At 36.8% G+C, this 23,706-nt stretch overlaps 3 protein-coding genes and 1 long non-coding RNA gene across 5 annotated transcripts; 1 reads left to right on the forward strand and 3 right to left on the reverse strand.

Annotated features, from left to right (window-relative positions):
- Positions 1 to 875: 875 nt before the first annotated feature.
- LOC126614501 (adenylyltransferase and sulfurtransferase MOCS3-like) lies at positions 876 to 5,557 on the reverse strand. Its single transcript, XM_050282174.1, has 11 exons — positions 5,210 to 5,557; positions 4,353 to 4,445; positions 4,159 to 4,214; positions 3,862 to 3,926; positions 3,338 to 3,412; positions 3,112 to 3,190; positions 2,871 to 2,909; positions 2,629 to 2,737; positions 2,231 to 2,349; positions 1,666 to 1,782; positions 876 to 1,523 (listed from the first exon to the last, which is right to left on the reverse strand). Exons 1-11 carry the CDS (start codon positions 5,475 to 5,477, stop codon positions 1,131 to 1,133), a joined length of 1,413 nt encoding a protein of 470 aa, XP_050138131.1. The 5' UTR covers positions 5,478 to 5,557; the 3' UTR covers positions 876 to 1,130.
- A 3,087-nt stretch (positions 5,558 to 8,644) lies between these two features.
- On the reverse strand, positions 8,645 to 9,608 carry LOC126614507 (uncharacterized). Of its 2 annotated transcripts, none has more exons than XM_050282180.1 (2): positions 9,428 to 9,608; positions 8,645 to 9,130 (listed from the first exon to the last, which is right to left on the reverse strand). In XM_050282180.1, exon 2 carries the CDS (start codon positions 9,109 to 9,111, stop codon positions 8,905 to 8,907), a length of 207 nt encoding a protein of 68 aa, XP_050138137.1. In that variant the 5' UTR covers positions 9,112 to 9,130; positions 9,428 to 9,608; the 3' UTR covers positions 8,645 to 8,904. The 2 variants fall into 2 exon arrangements, with proteins under 2 accessions (XP_050138137.1, XP_050138136.1); XM_050282179.1 differs by having other exon boundaries at positions 8,645 to 9,124; positions 9,428 to 9,600.
- A 2,791-nt stretch (positions 9,609 to 12,399) lies between these two features.
- LOC126614509 (uncharacterized) lies at positions 12,400 to 13,933 on the forward strand. Its single transcript, XR_007620406.1, has 2 exons — positions 12,400 to 13,035; positions 13,116 to 13,933. It is a non-coding gene; the product is annotated as an uncharacterized LOC126614509 (long non-coding RNA).
- LOC126614504 (GDP-L-galactose phosphorylase 2-like) lies at positions 13,867 to 16,759 on the reverse strand. Its single transcript, XM_050282176.1, has 7 exons — positions 16,039 to 16,759; positions 15,582 to 15,703; positions 15,418 to 15,477; positions 15,046 to 15,288; positions 14,772 to 14,957; positions 14,410 to 14,658; positions 13,867 to 14,311 (listed from the first exon to the last, which is right to left on the reverse strand). Exons 1-7 carry the CDS (start codon positions 16,166 to 16,168, stop codon positions 13,955 to 13,957), a joined length of 1,347 nt encoding a protein of 448 aa, XP_050138133.1. The 5' UTR covers positions 16,169 to 16,759; the 3' UTR covers positions 13,867 to 13,954.
- Positions 16,760 to 23,706: the final 6,947 nt, after the last annotated feature.

A 23,706-nucleotide genomic window follows, 5' to 3' on the forward strand; every position in this document is an offset into this window, starting at 1 on the left:
CAAACAAATTTAACAAAATCAACAAGTGGAAATGCGGCGTATTGTTTTTCCTTAACTATCTAGAGGGTCAGGGTTTGAATTTTTATGTCATTGTGTGGAAGCAATAATACCACTAGGCCGATGTAAAGAAGCAATAATACCACTTACGCTAAGACTCAAGTTTGTAATATTCTACACATACTACTATATGTACGTATATGCATGCAAATTAATTTGAAAAATTGGCAGCCCTTTCGATTTGGAGGCCCGATGCGGTAGCACCACTTGCACCCACTCAGGACCGGCCCTGGTACCATATGACCGATCTTCAATCTAAAATTAATCCTCCCTTGCTAATTTCATGTTACTTGAATTGATGATCAGTGGAATTATTGAGTATTGACTTCTGCTTTTATTAACATACGAGTGCAGAATAATTCCAAATAAGGACTGAACTTTGATAATTCAATAATGGTGGCTAGTTTGAAGCTCTTTTTCTTTCCTCTTTGGTTAAGGCCTGCAAAATGAGGTGAAAAGTCTCCTAAATTGGGGACGCCGGTTCTAAAAGTGGACTATTGGATTTGCATGACTAAATTTTGACTCTGGCAATTCAAATGTTCAAACACATGTCTCTTTATAGAGTTGAGTTTACATATACAGGGATAAGTATCTATTCCTTTTAGATTTTGTCCGGTGTGAAATCCTACACTCATGCTGACATGGCATCCTGTGAGTGGTCATACTCATGCTGACATGGCATCGTGTGAGTGGTTTATTTTTAACCATTTGGAGTCTCGCAAGACTTGGGAATGAAGTTTCGTTTCTCTTGTCTAATTTGCATTTTAATTTTTGTATTCCCTTCAGGCCACGATTGCAAGTATAAAAAACAGATTCCATGAGTGTAAAACATGCAAAATTACACATAAGCAGAGAGCTAGAACACTACAAAACGTCAAAGCCGGTAAATGGCTTGTCTATGAGGAAAAAGGACAAATAATTCCAACCGAATTACCACTTTATGTGTACAATACATGAAAATACAACACTAATACCCAATATAAATACTGTATATCACGAAGTACACGTGCACACTTGGACGGGGAAAGACAAAGAGGGTATAGAGTGCACACAAGTTCCAGAACTTAGTCCTGCTAATAAGTAGGGACGTTTGGATCGACCTCATGCGCCCAGCCCTCCAGTCCTCCGATGATGTCTTTGGCCGATGTGAAACCCATCTTGTGGAGATACTGAACAGCCCTTTGAGAATCGTTACCCCTTCTACATATTACATATACCTTTCCACCTGAACCAGAATCAGTACCCCTATGGTCTTCCTTTTCCTTTAAGGCTGAAGTTATTTCCGGCAACCGAGCCTCCAAACGTGGGAGCGGGATGTTTAAGGAATTGGGCAGAGAAACAATCTTGAAATGATGTTCTGGACGAACGTCGATTAAAACATGTGCCTCACCACTAATTATTTTCTCCTTGTACTCTTTACTATTTATTCTGGCGTCTGGCTGAAGTAGGTTTAACTTCAAAGGTAACTGCATAGAGCAAACAGCAATATTGTGTTTGTGACCAGAAAAAAATACCAGTTCTCATTATACGGTGAAAAATCCAATTATGCATTTAAAAATCAGATACTTCAAAATCCTTTAAGAAAAAAATTATAAGACAAATATTTACCGGAGTCAGTGGAGACTGAGTGAAGTTTTCATAATCAAATTCTTGAAACTGCTGCTTAGAGAATGGTGCATTCTCACCACACACTACGCACTGCGGTGACCTTCCTCGAATCTTAACCTGCAATGAAAATAAAATAAATAACACCAGCAGAAAAATGTGCCATATCTGATGAGCGAGCGAACTCAACTGTGAAGCTAGTTCATTTTCAGTTCTAAAAGAACAGAACAAATCCAGATACCAAAAAGGGAGGCAACAAGTCCAGGTAGTAGGATGATATCCATCTTCTTATTAAGACTTCGGTACAATTTGATTTGAAATTGAGCATGTGATCTAATATTTAAAGAATTGAGAGGTGATAAGGGAAGGGAAGGATGAATGGTCATTGTGTAGGCGGCCCATTGGTCCAAAAGCCTAAATAACTAACATACTGAGGTTACACTAATACAAAGCCACTCTGGCTTCAACGATTCTTGTTCTAAGACTAATGCATTCATAAAATCAAAGCAGATTAAAGTCTAGGAATCACAGCTGGAAGTAATGTCAGGTACTGGACGAAGAAGCATACATTTCGTATCCGTCCTGAAAATGCATCAAATAAAAGCATGCGTTCTGAGAGTGGTTCGCCAACTCCACTTGCAATCTTAATAGCTTCTAGGGCTTGGAGACAGCCAATGACACCTGGTACTGGAATGATAAAGGAGTAGTAAGAAACAAGGACTTGGTTTGTCAAGCAAGGAATGAAAAACTACGTGAGATACTTTAAATCAAACAAGATATGAATGATGATTAACCTCCTGATTACCAAATTTCCTCCTAACCACTATGCAAGTCATCAAACTACTCTCTCTTCATAAAACATTTCACTTTGTATTGCAGCACACTGGGAATATTAATAGGCAATTTTCCAGCAGTGCATAACTTTGTATTCCATGATTTTTTAATATAAACAATTTATTGACATACCAACGCCTAGGACACCAGCGTCAGAACATCTTTGGCATGCGGTTGTAGGTGGCGGAGTTGGAAATAGGCATCGATAGCATGGACCACTTTTATAATTGAAAACTGTGAGCTGCACAAATCTATTTGGAGTAAATACTTGGAATCTTTAACATGATAAAATACTGCAAATGACAATTTATACTACCTCATTATAGACAATCATATATTACAAAAGGACCAAATAAGATTTCTACACAATGTACCTGCCCTTCTAATCCCACTGCAGCACCAGATACAAGAGGCTGTAAGAGTATATACGATACCCATTAGTACTTAGTAGAGAAAATTGAATAAATGAGTAAATGGAAAGTTAAACCAATACAAGAACAGCCTACAAATCCATACAATTATATGTACATATACTTATATGTTGCAACCATGAGCTAGTAATGAAAAAGGTAACACAGACTGCCTTTGTAACATCATCACAAGGAGCCAATGTACCTTCCCTATCACCACACAACAATCGCTAATCATGTAACGACTAGGAGCATTGTCCGTTGCATCTACTACTATATCATATCTTAGAGATGTCAACAGTTAAGGATGATACAATATTTCTGCAATTTGGGACCAAAAATAAATATGTAGGATTGTTTGTAAAAGTGTATCTCTGAATTACGATAAAGAAACAAAAGAGAATTAAAAAAGTGGAAATTTTCAAGGATACTTGCTCATAATTTCCAAAGCATTGGATGTACGTAATGGTTCTTGGTACTCCACAACCTGAATAGTGGAGTTAATCCTGGGATATGAATCCATGTTAGAATGATGCCAAATAATTATACTAAAACAGGAGGGTTTCAACAAAATAAAAAACAGAAGAGTTTTCCTGTTAGAAGCAATTGAATGAGTGGACACGGCACAAATTTCTTTCCAACAAGCTTCCAACTCATTGAAAAAAATTACCCCCTGTCCCTGTCCACAGCTGCCTCCCTCCAACTCAACTGCTAAATACCCCCTCCTCTCTTCCTCTCTGGCTTTCTTTTGGGAAAGTGGGGGAGGGGACCAAGGGTAAAATTGCAAGTCTAAAAGAAAAAACTTAGTGCTCGTTTACTCATTCACCTTCCGAGTGTTAACAGAAGCCCTCAAACAGAAATTTTATTAGAAAACAAAGGTTAGTGTATCATTTGAAATACTAATTCAACTTAGGTCATTCTTTTACGCTGAAAAGTAACCAAAAGACAAACATACGAATGACAAGCCGCTGCAGCAGATTTCACTTTTGGCTGACCAATAAAACCTTCAGCATGGATAATCTGAAATAAGAAAAAAAAATGTAAAAAATCATTAATAAAGTGAAAAAATATCCACACACATTCGCACACGCACAAACTCTGCCTAAAAAATGCAATTAAGTGTGCCTCCCAACAGTAATTTAACTGAGCTTTACCAGTCAGCATTGATAGCTTATATACCATTAAATACATGATATTAAAGTTAGTGAACAATATGAAGAACATGAATAGGAACATGATTTCCAACTTGTACCTGTCTGTGCATATTATTGAGCTCAACCACATCATGATCAACGATCCCCAAGCAGCCTAAAGATACAGTCCCATTACAAGTATTCAGTTCCCGAAAATAATAAGAGTTCAATTTCAGTTTCATGGTATCAAATCATCATAAATACAGTATCTATAGCAGCCATTGTTAAAATCCCAATTATCTGGAAACATTACCAACACCACAGGCTGCAAGATACAGCAGAACAGGCGAGCCTAACCCTCCAGCTCCGACCACCAAAATCGATGACTTCAAGAGCTTTGACTGCCCTGAGCCAATTAGGATATAAGTCCAATTAGAAAATCTCAGCCATTAAAAAAGATGCAAAAATCATCTCATCGTTTACATAGATGTTACATGAATTAATTACAAAGCTCAAAATTCAATGCTTCATCTCAGTGCCTCAACTTTTATTTATTTAACAAGAATATGAGGCCTTGTTTGGCATCTAGAATTGGATTGAAATACATAATCCACTAATTCAACAAGCATGTTGAGGGAAGAAATAAAAAACTGTGTCCAACTTGAATGTCGAAGATAGATTACTCATTAAGTAAACTTATCCATTTCAATCCACCAAAATGGTAGAATTACAATGGACAAGTTTCCTTCCCGTCTAACCCCTTTAAATCCCACAAAATATAAAATCATTAACCGCTCCCTTTAATCCACCTTTACTATAAATATAGTGGATTATCCATTCCATTTCAATTCTAAACACAAACGAGAACTAAGTTCTTTTGTGACAATCATTTCGTTTTAAGTTTGAAGTTTTTTATTTTTGGTTTTTAGTTTTCAGTATTGAAAAAAGTTATCAAACAAGATTTCAGTTTTCAAAAAATTGAAAACAAAAACTAGAAACTGAAACCGAAATGGTTATCAAACAGCCCCTAAAATTACTACTAGAAGTGAGCACTTCTGGATAATTCTAGACCCTACTTGCATTAGAAAGGTTATAACTTTGTAACATATGCATGCCATACATATATACATACATACTACACATACACACGTAGGGGACTTGTAAAATTACCTTGGACTCCGAACGAAGGAAGCAAGAGGTGGCGACTGTAGCGGTGAATCATCTGAGGCGACAAATCGTGACCATAGCCCGAATCAACGGACGGTATATGGGGAGGACAAGAGCCATTAGAAACGCTGCCGTTCGGTTTCTGAAGGGTAATCTCTCGGAGCTGAGCTTCGAGGGCCGATATTTGGCGCTCTATTTCGCTCTTACTGGCCTTCAAGTCTTCGAGTTGGCGAAGAATCACAGAGGCCTCGCCGCCCCGATCGGAATCCATGGAGTCGCAGTCGCAGAGAGCAAAAGCTGAGCTGATCAGGGAGCTTTGGAGGTTTGGAAGAGACGGTCGCTGCGCGCGAGTCCCTGCGGGTTTTGTCAATGTTTCACTTTTAAGGGGCAATCTTGTCATTTGGCACATTCGGTCAAGCCGTCACGTCCTTGACGCCGTTAAAACTTAAAGCCCTCTCTCTCGTTCTCTTTTCTTCCAATGGTTGGCGTCTGTCTTTCTTCTTTGATTTATTTAGTCTGATTGCTGAAAATTTAAATTACAATGTAAGAAGTAAAATAAGTCATGTGGATAACATATTGTTTGTGAAAAATGCATGAGTTAAGAGCATCTCCAAAGAAGATGTCAAGTATAGTATGTCAAAATTTTATTTGATGGCTGATGTAGCAAATTGAATACAAGTGATAAATTCTCTTATTTTTCAATGGATGTGTCAAATATTTATTTTATTATTTTATTGGGCTTAAAGTTACATAAACTATTAAAAATTATCAAAATTAGTTTTTCAATGGATGTGTCAAATATTTATTTTATTATTTTATTGGGCTTAAAGTTACATAAACTATTAAAAATTATCAAAATTAGCTTTAGTTTTTATTTTATTAATTGTTACTTGGAACCATGCATTAAAAATTAAATTAAATATATTTGACTCATTCTTTGTTTTCTGTAAAAAAAGGCAGCTAGAAAGCAAGAAGTCAAATGACTCATATGCCACATTATATATGACATATCCATTGGAGAACACATAAATATCTTTTAATCTTATTTGATGTATTTGACATCTCTTTTGGAAATGGTCTAAGGATAGGTGAGTTTCTCATCTTAATTTGCATGAAGGAATTTAATTTGATTTTAAGAGGCTATGGATTGATGTTTTTTTATTTATTTATTTATTTGTTTTGTTTTGGTCTATGGGATCCAAAAAGATCGCCACCAAGGAACTTTTATTAAAACAAACACATACTTACAAAACAAACAAATGTCCAAATTATTCCTATAAACAAACAAAGAACGGGCTTAAAAACAAAGAAAACATAAAAAAGAACAACAGTGAAGCCCAAACACAACAGAATGTCTGAGAACCTTCCACTGATTGCATATTAAGAGTTAATTTGGTTTTATAAATTTCTTAATTGCCAGAAGAAAAAAAAATTAGGAAGTTTTGTGTTAAAATTGGTTGTGCTGCGTATTCTGTGTGTGGTGTTTGAACAGCTTGCCTATTAGGTGTTTGTGAAAACTCCTCTTAATATCAGAAGCAAGGGATTTCGGTGCAAATTCGAATGTGGGGCGTTAATATGTATGTATGTATGTATGTATGTATGCATAGGTTTGTTATACATGTGGAGATGAATTTTAGTGATTTTACGAAGATAAATGGTTGTTGTCAGAAGGTACCTTGCATTTTTCCAGCAGAGTAATTAATTGAAATAGGATTTCATGCAAAAATACAGAAAGTGATGCATAACCTTCTTCACAGTCAGCTGTGGCCAGAGTTTGGTTAATTATCTCAACCCCAACTCGTGAAATATAGAATTGTGAAAGGCTTTTTGTATACGTTACTCTGTCAATCTCATTGTTTTCCACTGGAAATTTAGTCAATTGTTTACCGCCGGAAGTTGGATTAAGAGAACGAAATGAAGAGATGGTATTTTATCTGTTTCCATACCATAACACCACCAACAAGTGAGGAAATTTCCCATGCTTAATTTTCTATCCAAAATGTGCTGGCAAGCTGCAGCAACTGCTCTCTTTTCACAACCTCTAGTTTTTAGTTTTAGAGAGAGTAAATGGTTTCTTGACTGCGTAATTGTAAAATTTTAGGTGTCAGAGGCTGGAAAAATTAAGTTGGCTAGCCATGTCATGTTGGTACGTTTGGCTTCGATATTGGCGTGGATGCGTTTGTGTTCGTGTGGCATGTATGTGTGCATTTAGGCACTCAGAAAAATGTTTTGAGGAGCAGAACTAATAAGAGCATGCAGAGGCACCTTAATCGCAGCCTCAGTGTCTTCAGCTCGTAGGCACAAGTAACTGGTAGTTAGTCCCTTCGGATTTTTGTAGAACAAAATGCCTCGATACAAAGATGAACCTCTGGCGGTCGGCGTTTACTCAGTCTGCGACGAATCAAGGTCTCCCCATGGTGCTTATTTATGTTTTCAGAAAGTAGAAACTTGTTTCAGCGTTCATTTATATATTGATTTTGTGGCAGGTATTTGATTGTGAGGAATGTTCCACCTTTGGGGTGTGGCGATGATCTGTTAAAATTGTTTGCGTCCTACGGAGAAGTAGAAGAGTACTTTAAATTGGAAAATTGAACATCCTGTCGAAGATTCAAAAAAGCATTTGAAAGCTGAATTGCCTTTCTTTTCTATTCAGGGACTCAGGAGAATCACAACTTGCTTCACACGTTACCAATCCTCCCCTTTCAAGGATTTCCTCTCACCAGGTTTGTTATTATTTTTAAATTTTTGGGGAGATTGGTCGGGATAAGTTTCCTTAATGAGTAATTTCATCTTCCGCCTTCAAGTCACACCCAATTTTTTCATATTTCCCTTCAGCATAGCTTGAATATATTGGGGTTATCCGTCGCAATACAATCCTAGACCCCAAACAAACCTTACTCTTATGCTATCTTGCTGGTTAATTGGCTAGACTAACACTCGATCCTCTTGTAATTCGTTGACGGAGTATTTTCTTTCCCAATCTATGAATCAAACTGTCAAGATGGTGAGGGAGAAGCTCAGTAAGGTGATAACCTCAATGGCATCTTCTTTTTCTTTGGCCTTTATTCTAGGTTTTGTTAGAAATGTAAGGCATTTCTTATTCTCTACCAGGTTCAGTCGAGTAGTGAGCATCTGCAAGATGAACGTGCTTCCAAGAAAACGCGGGTGGATAGTAGAAGGAGAATCTAATGATTTTTTCTTTTCTTCCAGAGATGGAGTATCGAGTAATCCTACTGGGTCTACGAGAAAAGTTTCTGAAGGACGATCATAGCACGGACTCGTGCTGGTGGCATGAGTTTGTAAGACACAAACAAGCTCTCCTTGTTTACATGAACTAGGTTAATTGCCATGTAAACTACACCATACCGGGCAGTATGTCCTTGTACACAAACAAGCTCTCCTTGTTTACATGACGAAAATGATCAAAACCAAATCATATGGACGACAAAGTAGATAATATAACCGTGGCATACAAGCTCTGTTAATATGCATACAATAGACATGGTAATCCAAAGCCAAATTGTACAACAGAAGTAGAAAAGAGCGGTAAGAACTCAAACTCGCGAATCGGAAAAGTTCTCCAACGAAAAATATCAATGGCAGTCAACATGAAAAACATAATCAGAACAGGAAAAGTGCTTAGAAGTTGTCTCAGAATACAAACCCTTTGGCATTTCGAATGCACATTGAAGTAGCACTCAAGGCTCGTCTTTCGGGGCAATCTGCTTCTCGTACCGCTGCTTAAACTTGGCAACCTGGCCGATGTTCTCAGCCATTTGGCGTTTCGCCTTCAAGTGGTAGACTTTACCAACGGGGTGGATTTTGGTCATCATAACCTGCATCAATCTGCCGCTCTGCGTCACGTACGATATCCATTGCATCTGAGGGTGCAACCCTTTCTTCATCTTCCCTAACAATCTGCAACTTTAAACCATAACTTGTCAGCAATCCAAACATCACCTTTCACAAATTCACACCCAAACAGTATCAAAAAAGAAAACAAAATCGCGAAACAATCACTCTCCTCCCCTATCACCAAAAATAAATATTAAAACTCGAAAAAACAACATTATTCAGAGTATCGAATGGTTGGTAGAAGCATTTCATCGAACAGTTGGTGTTCATTCAAATTTTATCGCATCGGTTTGGTTCCAAAATATACTTTAAATAAAAAAAAGTACGAGAAATCTGATGGCGTGCGAAGTGCGAAGTGGTACTTACCGAGATAAAAGCAAATCCGAGGAAAGAATGAGATCTTCCAAATAGATGGATCGTGTGGTTTGGACAAAATCAGCATCAGCCTCTCCGCCGCCCTTGTTTTTGGTGGTCGTCAAAACAGTGTAATAAAATGTGATCGACGGCCTTGCTATCGCGGGCTTACTCTGACATTTGGGCCTCCACCTTACAATTTCATGTTTAATCGGACTCGCTAGGGGCTTTTTTTATTTTTTATTTATTAAATAGATGCTTTATTAAAAGGAGACGGTCAAAAAAATGACAACTCAAAACCCAACATGAATGTAGGTGGTCTTTTATTACAATAGTAGAAAGGTGTTGAGCTCTTGTATAACGGTGTGGATTCAAACTCAATCGATGTTAATCTAATATCTAATTTAACAAAATTTATCATTTGGTAGAAAAAAAAATCACAGCATTAATATTAGGAGCAAAAGCTGCATCTTATAAAAGATACGCTGCCTGGCAACTATTACAAGGAGAACAACAACAAAAAAGAAAACAAGTGGAACTATAATAATTAAGATACAACAATAAATTTTCAATTACGGGTGAAGAATTTGAGTTAAGTTACACAATAGGGCAACTATAATAATTAACATCAAACTTGTCATTCACATTTACAGGTATAGAACCTAAGTCCTTCCACTTACATCTTCCTTCTCCTATACTAATTGCACCAATACTAGGTAAACAACATACTTGGGCATAATCACATTAGCTAGGTGCTCCCCCGAGACTCGAGTTCGAATCCTCTTCTATATTATTTATCGTTGGAAAATATTAGTATTTTGATTTATTTTACTGTTTATTTCTTGAGCTTAACCCCGTTAGTATTATGAATACGGTTTCTGATCTTTTAGGGTTAGAATAAGTTTATTATAAATACCATGTTTGTTATTCAATCATCAACTAGTCAGACACAATTAAGGTAGTGTTTTGGGGTTTTGTAGGCGCTCGGCTTTCTTTGTTTTTTCATTAATCAAATAATCGTTGTAGTTTGTTTGTATGTTTGTTAGCGCACTCTGATTGTCAACTGTTACGTAAGCATAATATTGTTTTTTTAAGAAGGAAATGATTAGAGGGACTCTCTCCTAGCTACCTAGCCAAGAAGGAGCGCATGCAAAAAACATTTTTTGAATCATGTGGTGCTAAACACAACTTACATATTTTAAATATATTTATATGCGTGAATTGCTTCAATGATTTTTTATTTCATTATTTTCTTTTTTTATGAGTCAAATTAGAAACATAAAAGAAACGTGATCATCATCACTATCTAATGTAAACAAAATGAAAATTGAAACACTAAACAGGAAAATGTTGAAATTTCTTTTTTAGATTCCATCATTTTGAATTTCCTTGATCTAAAACTCCATCACTCAAATGCATTGTTAGAGGTTCAAGAGAAGTATTTTTACTTAACAGTGATAAACACTTTATTGCAACCTTTGAAAGGACCACAACATACACAAATGAAGGTTTTTTGTTTAACTCTTGTCTACTATCTACCCAACATACCTATTTTCGCAAAGAAAAAAAAAATGAAATTTCTATAAACAGTTGGGATTTCTAAAGTAAAATTTAGAACTTGATGCACGTCCCTCGTTTTTTATTTTATTTTCCTTTCATTTCCTGCTGACACTATCATATAACTTTTATGATTTTGCTTATTTTTTATTATATTTTCCTTTTCCATTCAACTTTCACTCATCATTTTATTTTTTTATTCTTTTCTCTTTTCTCACTTTCTCCAAGTATATTAAAAATAATAATTATTATTATTAAAAAAACATTATTTTTATGACGAAATTACTCCTACTCAAGGTATAAAATATCGATGATATTGGAAATATCTGTAGTCCAAAAACACAGAAATTTCGATGGAAATATCGGGATATTATCGATATCGATAAAAATTGAATAAAAACCACGGAAATTGTAAGAAAAACTTGAAAATTTTTATTGAAACTTTACATGATGTTTATTTAGTCAATTATCTATTAGTTTATCATAAAAAATTAGAAGGAAATGCATTGCATGATGGATTTAACTGATTTAAGTTGATTATATAGCGAACTGGCAAACATTGTGAGTGTAGAAAATATGTAGTAATTAATGAAATAAGTTTAAACACACCATAATCATTTATATATAATAAATTAGTACAATATTTTACACTTTATACATTGCATGGTAAGATACATGAGTGACTTAGTACCACCAAGGTATAAAATATTGATGATATCGGAAATATCGGTAGTCCAAAAACACGGAAATATCGATGGAAATATCGGGATATTATCGATATCGATAAAAATAATATGGAAACCACGGAAATTGTAAGAAAACTTGGAAATTTTTGTTGAAACTTTGCAGGATGTTTATTTAGTCAATTATCTATTAGTTTATCACAAAAAATTGGAAGGAAATGCATTGCATGATGGATTTAACTGATTTAAGTTGATTATATAGCGAGCCGGCAAACATTGTGAGTATAGAAAATATAAAATAATTAATGAAAGAAGTTTAAACACACCATAATCATTTATATATAATGAATTAGTACAAAAAGAATTCAAAACAAAACCATATATATAAATATTTTAGCATATTTTCACAAAAACATAAGTGATATTTTAGCATATTTTCATAATAAAAGAATAATAAAATGCAAAAAAAGTATCCAACAAACAAGTCCAAAATTTAAAAACACATAATTTTGAGATAATTGATTTTACATCCTACTTTAATAAAAACGAACGCCTAAGACAAAGAAACTAAAAGAAAGGAAAAACATAAAAGAAACAAATAAATTAAAATAAACAAATAATAAAAGAAAAAGGAAAGGGCTCACCTGGATTCGAAATTAAGACCTAGAGCCAAGGGAAAAGCGCATCAAAAAGAAAGAAAAATTTGATGGGCGCACGGGTTCGAACTGGAGAACTTAGGGATTGTGAGGACATGTTGACCAACACATCCAAGTTCACATTGGTGTCAATCTTTGGCAACAACTATAATATATGCGAATTTAGCAGCTTATGTTCATTTCAGAAAAAAAAAAACCCTAGCACTTTCTGTCTTGCCTCGAGCCCAGAGCCCCAAAAGGCTCTTTGTCTTTCCGTGTCAAACTTTTCCCATTCAATAGACATGGCATGCACACATTTCATGCATCCATGTGGTGAACTTCTTAGGATTCCAAAATAAAGGCTAAGATGTGCCCCATTTTCCCCATTTCTGATTACCTTTTAGAAATCCTAGGCCTCTCTCAAAGATATCTCTCAATAATTCAAGGACCTCCTTTCATTTCACTCGGCCCTCTCTTCCCATTTCTCTCAGACCTCTCTCTCTTTAAGATAAAAAAAAAAAAAAAAATAGCTCTCGTCGACGCCGTCTCTCTCTCGAAACTCTTATCTCTCTCATTTCTCTCTGCACTGAGACCCACATACACACACGCACACCATCGCACCTGCTTGAGGAAGACACCCATCGTCATCAGTAACCTCGTCTTTCTCCCTCTCCTTCTCCTTCTCGTCTCTGCAACTCGGCGACGCAGGAACCCTCCGGCGAGTTTCTTGAATTTCTCCGGTTAAGTAAGCTTCGAGTTTACCTCATTTTGTTCTAGATTGAAGCTTAGATGTGAAATTTAAGTTCTATCTCGTGTTTTTGCAAGGTTTTTGGGACGAAATCGGCTCGAGAATAGGCACACCCATCTCCGACGAGGCCGTGGGTGTCGACAAACTTTCCGAACATCTCCGATCGTTTCACGGCAAACGGAAGTTATAAAAACATTCCTCTCGTCTTGTATTTTATTTTGATACCTAGATTAGAGTCTAGGGTGCTCTTTTACAGTCGGCCAAAGCTGTAGAAGCTCCAGCGTTCTTCTCCGATTTGCACATCTCCAAAATATTGTGATATTATCGATAATATCGCGATATCGTCGATATTATTGATAATATTGCGATATTTTGACGAAAACTCAATGGATAAGTATTAAAATATCGGTAACTCAAAAAAACCGATATTATAGGCGAAATATCGCCGATAATATCAGCATTTCATACCTTGAGTACCACATAGAGTTCATATCAAGGTCTAAAATATCGATGATATCGGAAATATCAGTAGTCTAAAAACACGAAAATTTCGATGGAAATACCAGGATAATATCGATATTTTAGACTTTGCTCCTACTTTATTTCATGCATTATTTTAAGTTGCTTTTAAAAATTTTTGTTTAGGAGGCATTTTTGTCCAAATTTTTTTGGTGAAGCTATGACCCCATAATAGAGCCTACTGGCCTTTTATTCAGCCACAAACGAAACCACCACAATAAAGCATTTTACATATCCATAAAGCACCCTAAAATAGATCAATGTTGTTATGCAGTATACATGCACAACACACTGCAAACAATGAAAAGCTGCAAAACCAGTTTTGCTTATTTAGGCATCGGCTAGCATCCAAGAAAAGTAGAGACATTAACCCAAATCGTAAACTGCAATAGTGGATTCACATTGTAAACACCCGACAAATCTGCTCATTTACTGCAGAACAATGCACTCTTTTGTTGATGGTGTTGACTTCTTCATGAGAACGAGGCTTAACTTCTGGATCCTTGAGCAAGTTTTCATTCCCGTTATCACCTGAAGCAATACCTTCGAAAATAAGAGCATTCACTTCTAGGAACCTTTCTTCAGAAAGGGAGACCTCTGCCAGGAGCTTCCAAGCATTTTCATCCGACGCCTCATCATAGTCCTTTTTCCTCTTTAGCACCATATGCCCACTAATTTCCCACACAGCTGGATTCACCTGTGTATCCAGAATCTCTGCTCTCACTTCCCCAAGAGCTTGTTTCTCAGCATAACACTGCATTTCATAAGACCATACGCGTGGGGGGTTAGTGAAACGGCCTGTGAATAACAAAAATATGCCAAATGAAATATTAAGTTTCATTAACTACATACCTGTGGCACGAGAAAGATTCGCTTTCCACAGTCAGAGATAAGGACATTGTAAGGTATGTTGTTCTCTTGAAGGCATATGCAGGCATCAGAGACGGTGTTTGACAAATCTTGCAGAGTATTTCCACCCTCAAAAACAAGACCTCTGACTGGATAATTCAGAAGCTCAGAGACCTTCACCTCGGCATTCAAAGTGGATATTTTTTTGGTAGGAGCCTTCTCAATGGGAAAGGTCACGGCCAGGTAGTAAGCCTATAAATGGAAGAAAAAACTGTTGAGTGACAACTATAAATAGTAGTGAACCATATCAGAAGCTGAATCCAATATTTAAGGCCAGCTTGCTTGAGAGGCACGCAGTTAGAAACCTGGAAGTGAAGGTGATTGATGGTAGCAAATGCACCCAAGCTGTTGTAACCCAATCGAAAGTAAGGATTCCCTGCTTCAGCCGCCATGTGAAGTGCAAGCAAGAAGCTTTCCCGGTCAATCCTTTGAGGCAATCGCTCAAGAATGTGAGGAATCAACAGCACATGGCCATATTCAATCGGACTGACCTGTGGAATTGTGGACAAAAAGCAATTAAACTTTTTATCCTCAAATAACTAGTAAAGAACTAACAATGCATAAGAAGAAAGAGCATACATTAATGGCCACAACGCTCGGAGAACTTTCAACATCAATGGGTGCGCTGGGGAAAAACTGAACTTCACCATCTTTGCTGGCTTCAAACTGGAACAGAACCTCCTCTTGTCCAACTTTAGTGAAGTTAAACTTGCTGCCATCAAAGGGCTGGAGGACCTTATCAACTCGAAACTCTGTTGGCCTCTTCTTAAGATGGCGACCCTCATTCAGCTGGGCTATGAAACCAAATTGCCCTGGGATCACCTACACCAAATTATCAAAGAAATTGGTACCCATATCCCAAATAAGTATATAGTGTGTACGTTCCTAAGCTCGAATTCCAAATCCCGTTTACGGAAACTACAAAATTGAGGAAACAGTAAGTGAATTCACCTTGGTTTCACAAGCAGTGACATCATAGCGAAATAGCCCTCTCTGCATGCGATCCTCCCACTGTACCATGGAGCGGTAAACAAATTTTATTCCATAATACTTAACTACAAAAGGAAACAAACAAAGCTGGTGACTCTTTCTTCATCTCCTGTAAATCAATTTACCTCCCCGAGAAGCAGTGAGTCAAGAAATGCAACGGGAGGCTCTCTTTTCTCACGTCCTAGCAAACCCGTGTCACCATCATTCACGTTCAGCTTCTTGAAGGCATACAATGGAAGTTTTGCACCTACGCAAACCGAAAATGGTACACAACCCAGTCATAAACGGTAAAAATCATTTTCTTCAAATCCCAAAAAAAAAAAAAAAAAAAGGAATAAAAAGAAAAAGAAAAAAAAGAAAGAAGCTTCGCAACTACTCCAACCCGTATAGATTGAGTAACTGACAAATACCCAGATAAGAAATAACGCCCGAACCCGTCGAAAAACCAGAAAATAACCAAATGAAGCAATTTCTTGACAACATATCACATAGGGAGGTTTGTTTTGGAAAACACCAATTCAAGTACGTAAAAGATAAAGCACAAAAATTCAAATTCAAAGTGGAGGACGTTTCAACAAATACCTGGAATGCAACATTGGTTAAGGCAGTTGCGGCCACAGCCCCCGACGCGGCGAGCACCTTCCTCCGCCTCATCTTTCTGGTAATTCGAAACGACGGTGGGAACCCTCTTGATCCTCAACGTCATGCTCATACTCGCCTTCTTTCTCTCTCTCTCTCTCTCTCCCTTTTTTCTCGATTTCTCAGTAAAAATCAAACACCACAAAAAATAAAAAAACCCCCGAAAACAAAAATACGATCTACTCGAGCGCTTTATAGAACAAAAAATCTCTAAAAATCTAAGCAAGAAACTCTATAAAAATAAAACTAATAAAAGCAGAAGAGAAAAACAGAGGAAGGGGAGCCGCCACCGGCGAGGAAGAGGAGGTCAGACGGGCTACCGCCTTCGGAAGGCAAAGCACCACGCCCGCCGTGCGGCGAAGGGTTGCTCTCAATTACACAACCCTTTCGTCCGACACCCCGGACATGAACGAGCGGCCGAGGAGCTCTGGGTATAGCCGTGATGTCTACAACTCGTCGAACCTGGGTCTTACCCCAAAAGAAATTCGAAAAGAAAATGATCAAAACGCCTTCCTTTCTTCTTCCTCCTTAAAACCCAGATAGGAAAACAACCAGAAAGGTGAAGACCGCCTGGTTTCGAACTGAATCGAAAAACACAAATGGGTACGGGGAATTGGGGGAGCAGGTGGGGTTTGTGGTTGTGGGGGTGTGGAGAGGAGATGAGGGGGTGGATTTATAGGCATGGGGAGGAAAAGTGGATTTGTGGTAGAGGATGTGCCGTGGGGTTTGTGTTTGTATTTTGGGGGGTTTCGTGGCCTTGGTTGGTTTGATGGTGTATTTTCTAGGGACCTGTCTTCTTTGTCCTCCCATTTTTAATACATTGTTATCTTTTTTTTATTTGTGCGATTACGGTTAAATTATATTAATATTTTATATTATTATTATTTTATGTTTTATTATCTTTATAAAAAAAAATTAATATAAAATATTAACATAACTTAACCGTAACTGCATAAATAAATTAAGAAGAGTTGAAAGTGTATAGAAAGTGAGAACGAAGAAAAGCCGGGTCCTTTTTTGGGACAATAATTGAGAAAAAAAATGTGTGAGAGATTGAGGTTCACTGGTACTTATGATTGCCGTATATGGACCACTTTGTGTACGGATGGAGGGAAAAAAGACTTGACTTTATATGCAAGAAAATGAGGGTTGAAATATATAATACTTAAACCGCTTTGAATTAAAAAGAAACTAATGAAAAAAACTTGAAAACTTTGAGTTTTAATGATAAGGACAAAATAAAGGGTAAAGTGAATAGTACAAGGATTGACTTTTTAGTTTAAAAATATGATTTTTATTAAAGTGAACAGTAACGAAAGCTTTTCGTTAAAGTTCTCTTGAATTAATTGAGAAAGAGAAAGAGTTTATCGGATTAAAAATATGTCAATTCCCGTTTACAACATTTCTCTTTTGTTGAAATGAAGAAAATTGTTCAAGATTTCGGAAATTTACAATTGCTAAAATTCAGATTGAAAATTTCATAACATGGTGAAAATTAGGGTATGGCAATGTGTACAAGCATTTTTATATAGAAATTCTGTTGTGTTTGTTTTGATTTTCCGTAGCTGTTGGTTTATTTTCCAAGTGTTGCAATCGACTTCTTCTGGAAACATAATAAAATCAATTTTGTGGTTGATAAGCTTGCTTACGTTGGGGTGTTGGTGTCCAATCCCCACTTTTAGAATTATTGCCTCCATGCTTCGGAGTTAGATGCTTTGAACTTTAATTGAATTGGGAGTTGGAACATGTTGTTCGAGATGATTTTCTCTTTAATAAATTTATTTTCCATAAAAAAAATAAAACCGAATATTGTAGTTTTGGATGGGTGAGGTGAAAGAAGAGAGAAAAAATTGATGGGAATATGTGAAAGAGGGAGAGAGAGAAAGATGTTGAACAACCCCGAGCTTGGTTGCCCAAGGTAGGAAGTCCAGCGTTGGCTGGCAAGGGAGCCCGAGCAACCCCGAGCGCTAGGCCCGTCGATTCTCGCCGGCCCGAGAGCCTGAGGTGGATCTGACGTTAGACGCCTGTTTTAATATTTTTTTTTGTCAGGCCTCTAACTCCTCCAACATCGTGCTGATCTCGTCCACTATCCCCATCCTCTCCACTTCTAGTGGTGGTCACAGTGGAGGAGGAGAAGGAGCTGACGGAGGATTCGGAGCATGCGATTCCGGCGTCTGCGATGCGAGAGATGGAGACTGCGCAGCAAAGGACGTGGCGGTGGAGGAGAAGAAGGGGAGGGAAGGATAGGTAGCATAGTAATGGTTGGCGAGTAGGAAGAATGAGAGGGAGAGGAGGGCAATGGTTGTAATTTTGATGCAAGTCGGAGAGGGCGATGGCCGTCATGATTGGATTTGATTTTCTCGGGAATGCAAAGGAAACAACTGGAAAATTTTGAAGGGAAAACAGAGGATGGGTATTAATGGAAACTAAGTAATTTAATTAATTAAAAATTAAATGAAAAATTAAATAATCGCCTAGTGGACTTTGCGAAATTACAAATCTTATACGAAATTACAAATAAAATTATTTTGTATTATTTTATAAATAAAAAAATAGTAATATTTTATTGCTAATTGCCAGGGCTATTCAAGTGCAACAGTGGAGATGCAAAAGGCAGTTACTGTTCATTAAGGGCATTTATTGTTTACTAGGTGGATTGAATAGTGAATAGCCTGATGGGAGGGCTCCCATGCTGGGATTGCTCTTATAAACCTAGAACCTTAAGTACAGAGAAATATTTTTAATCATTTAACTTACGAGTCATTTTTAGAGGACTAGTCTTCATATATAATTAGACGGATTAACTTTGGAAAAAAAAAAAAGAAATAGACGGGTTTACCCGCACAGAGTTTTAAATAAGACAAAAAAAAATCAATCAAAGTCTTTTTTTCCATTTACTTCAAGAAACGATAAATATACCAAAAACAGTAAACCCCTTTCTTATATCTCTCCATCTTATAAACAAAACAACATGATGAGCCCCATAAGCATTCGCTCCAATAAAATCTAGATCTTGTTTCTTTGGAAGAGCAATCGGAACAAATACTGGGAGCGATTCAACCTCAAGTGCAGAGAGTATAGCACTACCCCAAATAAAGTAACCCACGTTTCCTTATGTCACAAACACAAGAGTCCACATAGGAAACTTCCCAACCCCAAAGGCAACATTTGATCTGCCACATCTCACCATCCCGATCCATAAAACCAAAATTCGCACTGCATCTCCGAAGCTTCCCCCTTTACAAATTCTGGATATTGTGAATCATTATTTAATTCCTTATTGGCCCCAAAAAGGAAGGAAAAAGAACTAAATATCTGATCTAAGAGAGAATTTTCAATGTGACTGGTACACTACATGTCACTATACAAATGGTGAAATATATGTGTTAAAAAGTTAATAACTTAAAAAATAAAATTTCTCACCACTTACATAAAAGCACGTGGTGTACCATGCGTGTTCCCGTCACAATGAAAAAATTTCTCCTAATTTAATCCCACTTAAAGGAATCCACCAATCAGAAAGAGTGAATATTCTAAAAGAGGATTATTTTTTAAATAATCCAAAAATATTAGGGAACTTTAACGAAAAGCTCCCGGTACTGTTTACTTTAACAAAAAACCACATTTTTACACTAAAAAATTAATCATGGTACTGTTCACTTTACTTTTTATTTTGTCTTTTTTATTAAAACTCAAAGTTTTCAAGCCATTTTCATTAGTTTTTCCAAAATATTATTCAATATTCGTGTCGCATCAACATCCTAACAAGATAATTGATAGAATATTTTTTTAATACATCGATATTTTTACACTAAGGGGAGAGGGAGTTCAGATAAGCCACACAATGGGTAACTTAATTTGGTATCAAATTCGTCATTCACGAGATTCGAACATAAAACCTCATGAAGAGGAATACCAACAAATAACCAAATGGATGTTTGAGTAAATTTCATGAACGGCATTGATGAATTTTTAACTTGAGAGACTAAAAAAAAGAAGGCTAATGGTATTTGAATTTCAAGAAAAAATTGTAATAATAGTCTCTTAACTTTAACCTAATTGGAGTAATGGTCCCTCAACTAAACATTCATGACCATTAGTCCCTTAACTCTTCAAAACGTGTAGCTATGGTCTTTTTCATTAACTCTGTTAGAACTTCCGTCAAAATGAGCCACGTGCCACACGTGAGAAGGTTATCAAGGGGTAAATATGGAAAATGAAATAATATAAATTGTAACAATAGTTCCTCAATTTTAACCTAATTGGAGAAATGGTCCATCAACTTTAACAAAATTGGAGCAATGATCCATCAACTTTAACCCAATTGTAGCAATGGTCATTCTAACATGATTCATTTTGACAAAATTCTGACTGATTTGACGAAAAAGATCATAGCTGCACATTTTGATGAATTAAGGAACCAATAATCATAAATTTTTAATTAAAAAGCCATTACTCCAATTGAGTTAAAATTAAAATAACAATACTACAATTTTCTCTTGAATTTCAAATACCGTATTTGATAAAGGGGTGTGCTATCCACACACCTCATTTTACTTCTCACACACCCATTTTTAATTTATGTCCTTTGAACTTTTTCAATTCATCCGATCCGATGATCGAAAATTAAAAAGATGTGAGAGAAATAAAAAATGATGTGTGGATAGATAAAAACCATTAGATAAGAAAAAAGAAATAAATCTAATCCCATTTAACGGACCCACCAATCAAAGAGGGTAACACGTGGGTTGTACGCTTGCCTGTTGGTAACTGGACGAAGATTACCAGGGTCGCAGATTCTATCATAAAAAATTGGAGCCGAGTAAGAAATTTACAGGTTCTCGGTCCACAGAGCAAGCAGACAAATTTTGACTGAAAACGTTTGATGATTCGGGATCTGAGGAGGAATCATACTACGTGATGCAATTGCTAAAGTATTGGTGCCACCCATGTTGTCTTTTGGATGACATGGACTTGTAACTTCATACCGACCATTGATGATGGATAGTGTGCCTTCCAAGTATTTACGAGCCTAACTACCCTCATCGTCATGCTTGTAGATTTTTTTTAGGAAGTCTTACCCAAACACTCTTAGTACTATTCATTTTTAACGTTAAAAATATTTTACTTTAAAAAGTCATTCCGGGTACAATTCGCTTACAACATTTTTTTGTCATTTTCGTTAAAATTCAAAGTTTTCAATCACTTTTCATTATTATTATTATTATTTAATGGGAGATGGGGACGTCAAGCAAAAATTAATCAATTTCTTGGTGTTCAAGTCACTCACTTAGCACTACCGTATTCATTTTCACTTGTATACTTAGGCGGGATTACTTAAGTTTAATTTGTGTAGATGTTGAACTCGATACCAAATTATTACCCCTCATACACCTTTTTTAATTTTCAGCCATTCATAATCCGACAGCCAAAAATTAAGAGAGGTGTGTGAGAAGTAAAAATGAGTGTGTGGATAACACTACCTTTAATAAGTTGAATAGTTCTAATTATTTCTTTATGAAATTGGTATTTGATTTGTAGTTTAATTGTATTCAAGTATTGAGTTGAAATGTTATTTAGTACTACGGTCTAATGATATTCCTCTTTACTTGTAAGCAAGAGGTAACACACCTCAACCCGGGAGTTCCATCTGGACTCCAAATCGAGCTGTGCTGGCCGACGCCGGGAGGTAATGAAGCCATAAATTGTAGTGATGTAGAAAATGTGGATAAATTTAAACCTAAAACTACCTAAATATAAGAGTGCGCTTGTGAGTAGAATTGAACCCAATTCACACGTGAGGCAGAGCATAAGTAAAGTACAGTAAAGTAGATTGAGAATTATACCATCGAAGGTAATCTCCATTTCCAAGAATCCCGGTCGATACGAAAGCTCAGCTACTAAAACCTGGAGGGGTGAAAAACAAAGGTGAGTGGGCCTAAAAAAATAAAGCTTTGTAAATCCTTTTCAAAACGTAATAACCTCTCGTTATAAAACAAGTATAGTTTCCAAATATACATACTACGTATAGTATGCAAATACTTATCGTAGCATGCAATTTCTCAAGAATTCAATACATCACAATAAACTTCATTAATAAACATCTAACGTCTAGAAATCACATAATCTCGTATAGACAAACATATCATATCAAGTGCTCATCGACATATGCTAACACATGAGTCCATGCAGAGGTATTATGACATGAACATGACTAGGTGTAATAATGATTTACGCTCTAGTACTACAATCATGTGAAGACTGGCGTTATGCGCATCACATACGAGTCCTAATTGCCTATAGCAATCTAGGATAGGACTGGTACCTATAATGGATCCAAAGTGAGTGTACTGTGCAAAATGAATATAAATGTGAAACCCAGCCCTGACTCGGGCGAGTATAAACACCAGTATAGCACACGATGAGCAGACAACGTAAATATAGTCATACCACAGTGATTTGATAAATCTAGTGAACAACATACTATTCAAATAAAATATTGATCATAGTCGTATATAAAATTTCATAATAGTACACATACCTATGCATCCCGTAGATTTAGCGTACTTTCATAAATTCCTTCGTTTAGCTAATTCTTATAAACGTTAATCTAATATAGGTATACGTAGTAAATTCATTATTAAACATATATATGGAAACTAGATAAATATATATACTATTTAAAAGCAAAGACCCACTTACAAATCATGTCGTCAAGTCGAACCCGCCTCGCGGGAATCGAAGATCCTTGCAATGCGTTTGACATAGAAACGAAACCATTTACGTAAATATATAACATACGAACGTATAAACGTGTCTTTGTACGAAGTATGGCAAATAAAGAAACTATTTTAAAATGGTTGAATTTTAGAGAACAGACGGTGAATTCGGATTGGGCACGTCGAGAAACTTAAAGAGGGACCTCGGGTTTCCCCACGCGCCGCCGTACGTGCCACCACAGGACGGCGGTCCGGGAAGCCAGCGCCACCGCATGCGCCGAATTAAGTTGCTGAAAAGTTGGCTAGAAAAGTCACCAGCTCCGCCGTCCACAGTACCTCTGAGGAGGCATGTGTGCTCCACCCACCGAGCACTGCAACATCACATACAGCCCACATGCCCGTGAGTACAACAGTATTTGCCGTCTTCACGAAGCACAGGTTCGACCTGATTTCTAGGCCAACTTTCAGGGTTAATATCTAGCTCGATTCACCACCAAAATTGATGATACAAAAACCAACTTGAAGTTAGAAATGTAGGGAGTCGATCTATACCTATTGGTAGCCTAGTCGTGGTCGGTGTTAGCTGGGAAGTTAGTATGAAAGTGGTTGGATAACCATGGTTTTTCCCTACCAGTTTTCTGGAAAATTGTCCTCGAGGTTTTTCTACGCTTGAACACCACCAAAACAAGTGCATAACTTCAGAAGTAAACTCAGAGCAACAAGAAGGGAAATATCGAGGAAGTCTCGAGGCTTACCTTGGTCAGGATCGTGGAGAACTCGTTAGTAAACTCCTCGAACAGAAACGGTGCTACAGTGACTTATAGGGTCTGTTTTAGGTGTGATATGAAGATCTGAGTTCAACAGAGGTGTGGAGAATGATAAGGTGTGGTGG

Source organism: Malus sylvestris, chromosome 3, assembly GCF_916048215.2.
Source record: "Malus sylvestris chromosome 3, drMalSylv7.2, whole genome shotgun sequence".
Classification (NCBI taxonomy): domain Eukaryota; kingdom Viridiplantae; phylum Streptophyta; class Magnoliopsida; order Rosales; family Rosaceae; genus Malus; species Malus sylvestris.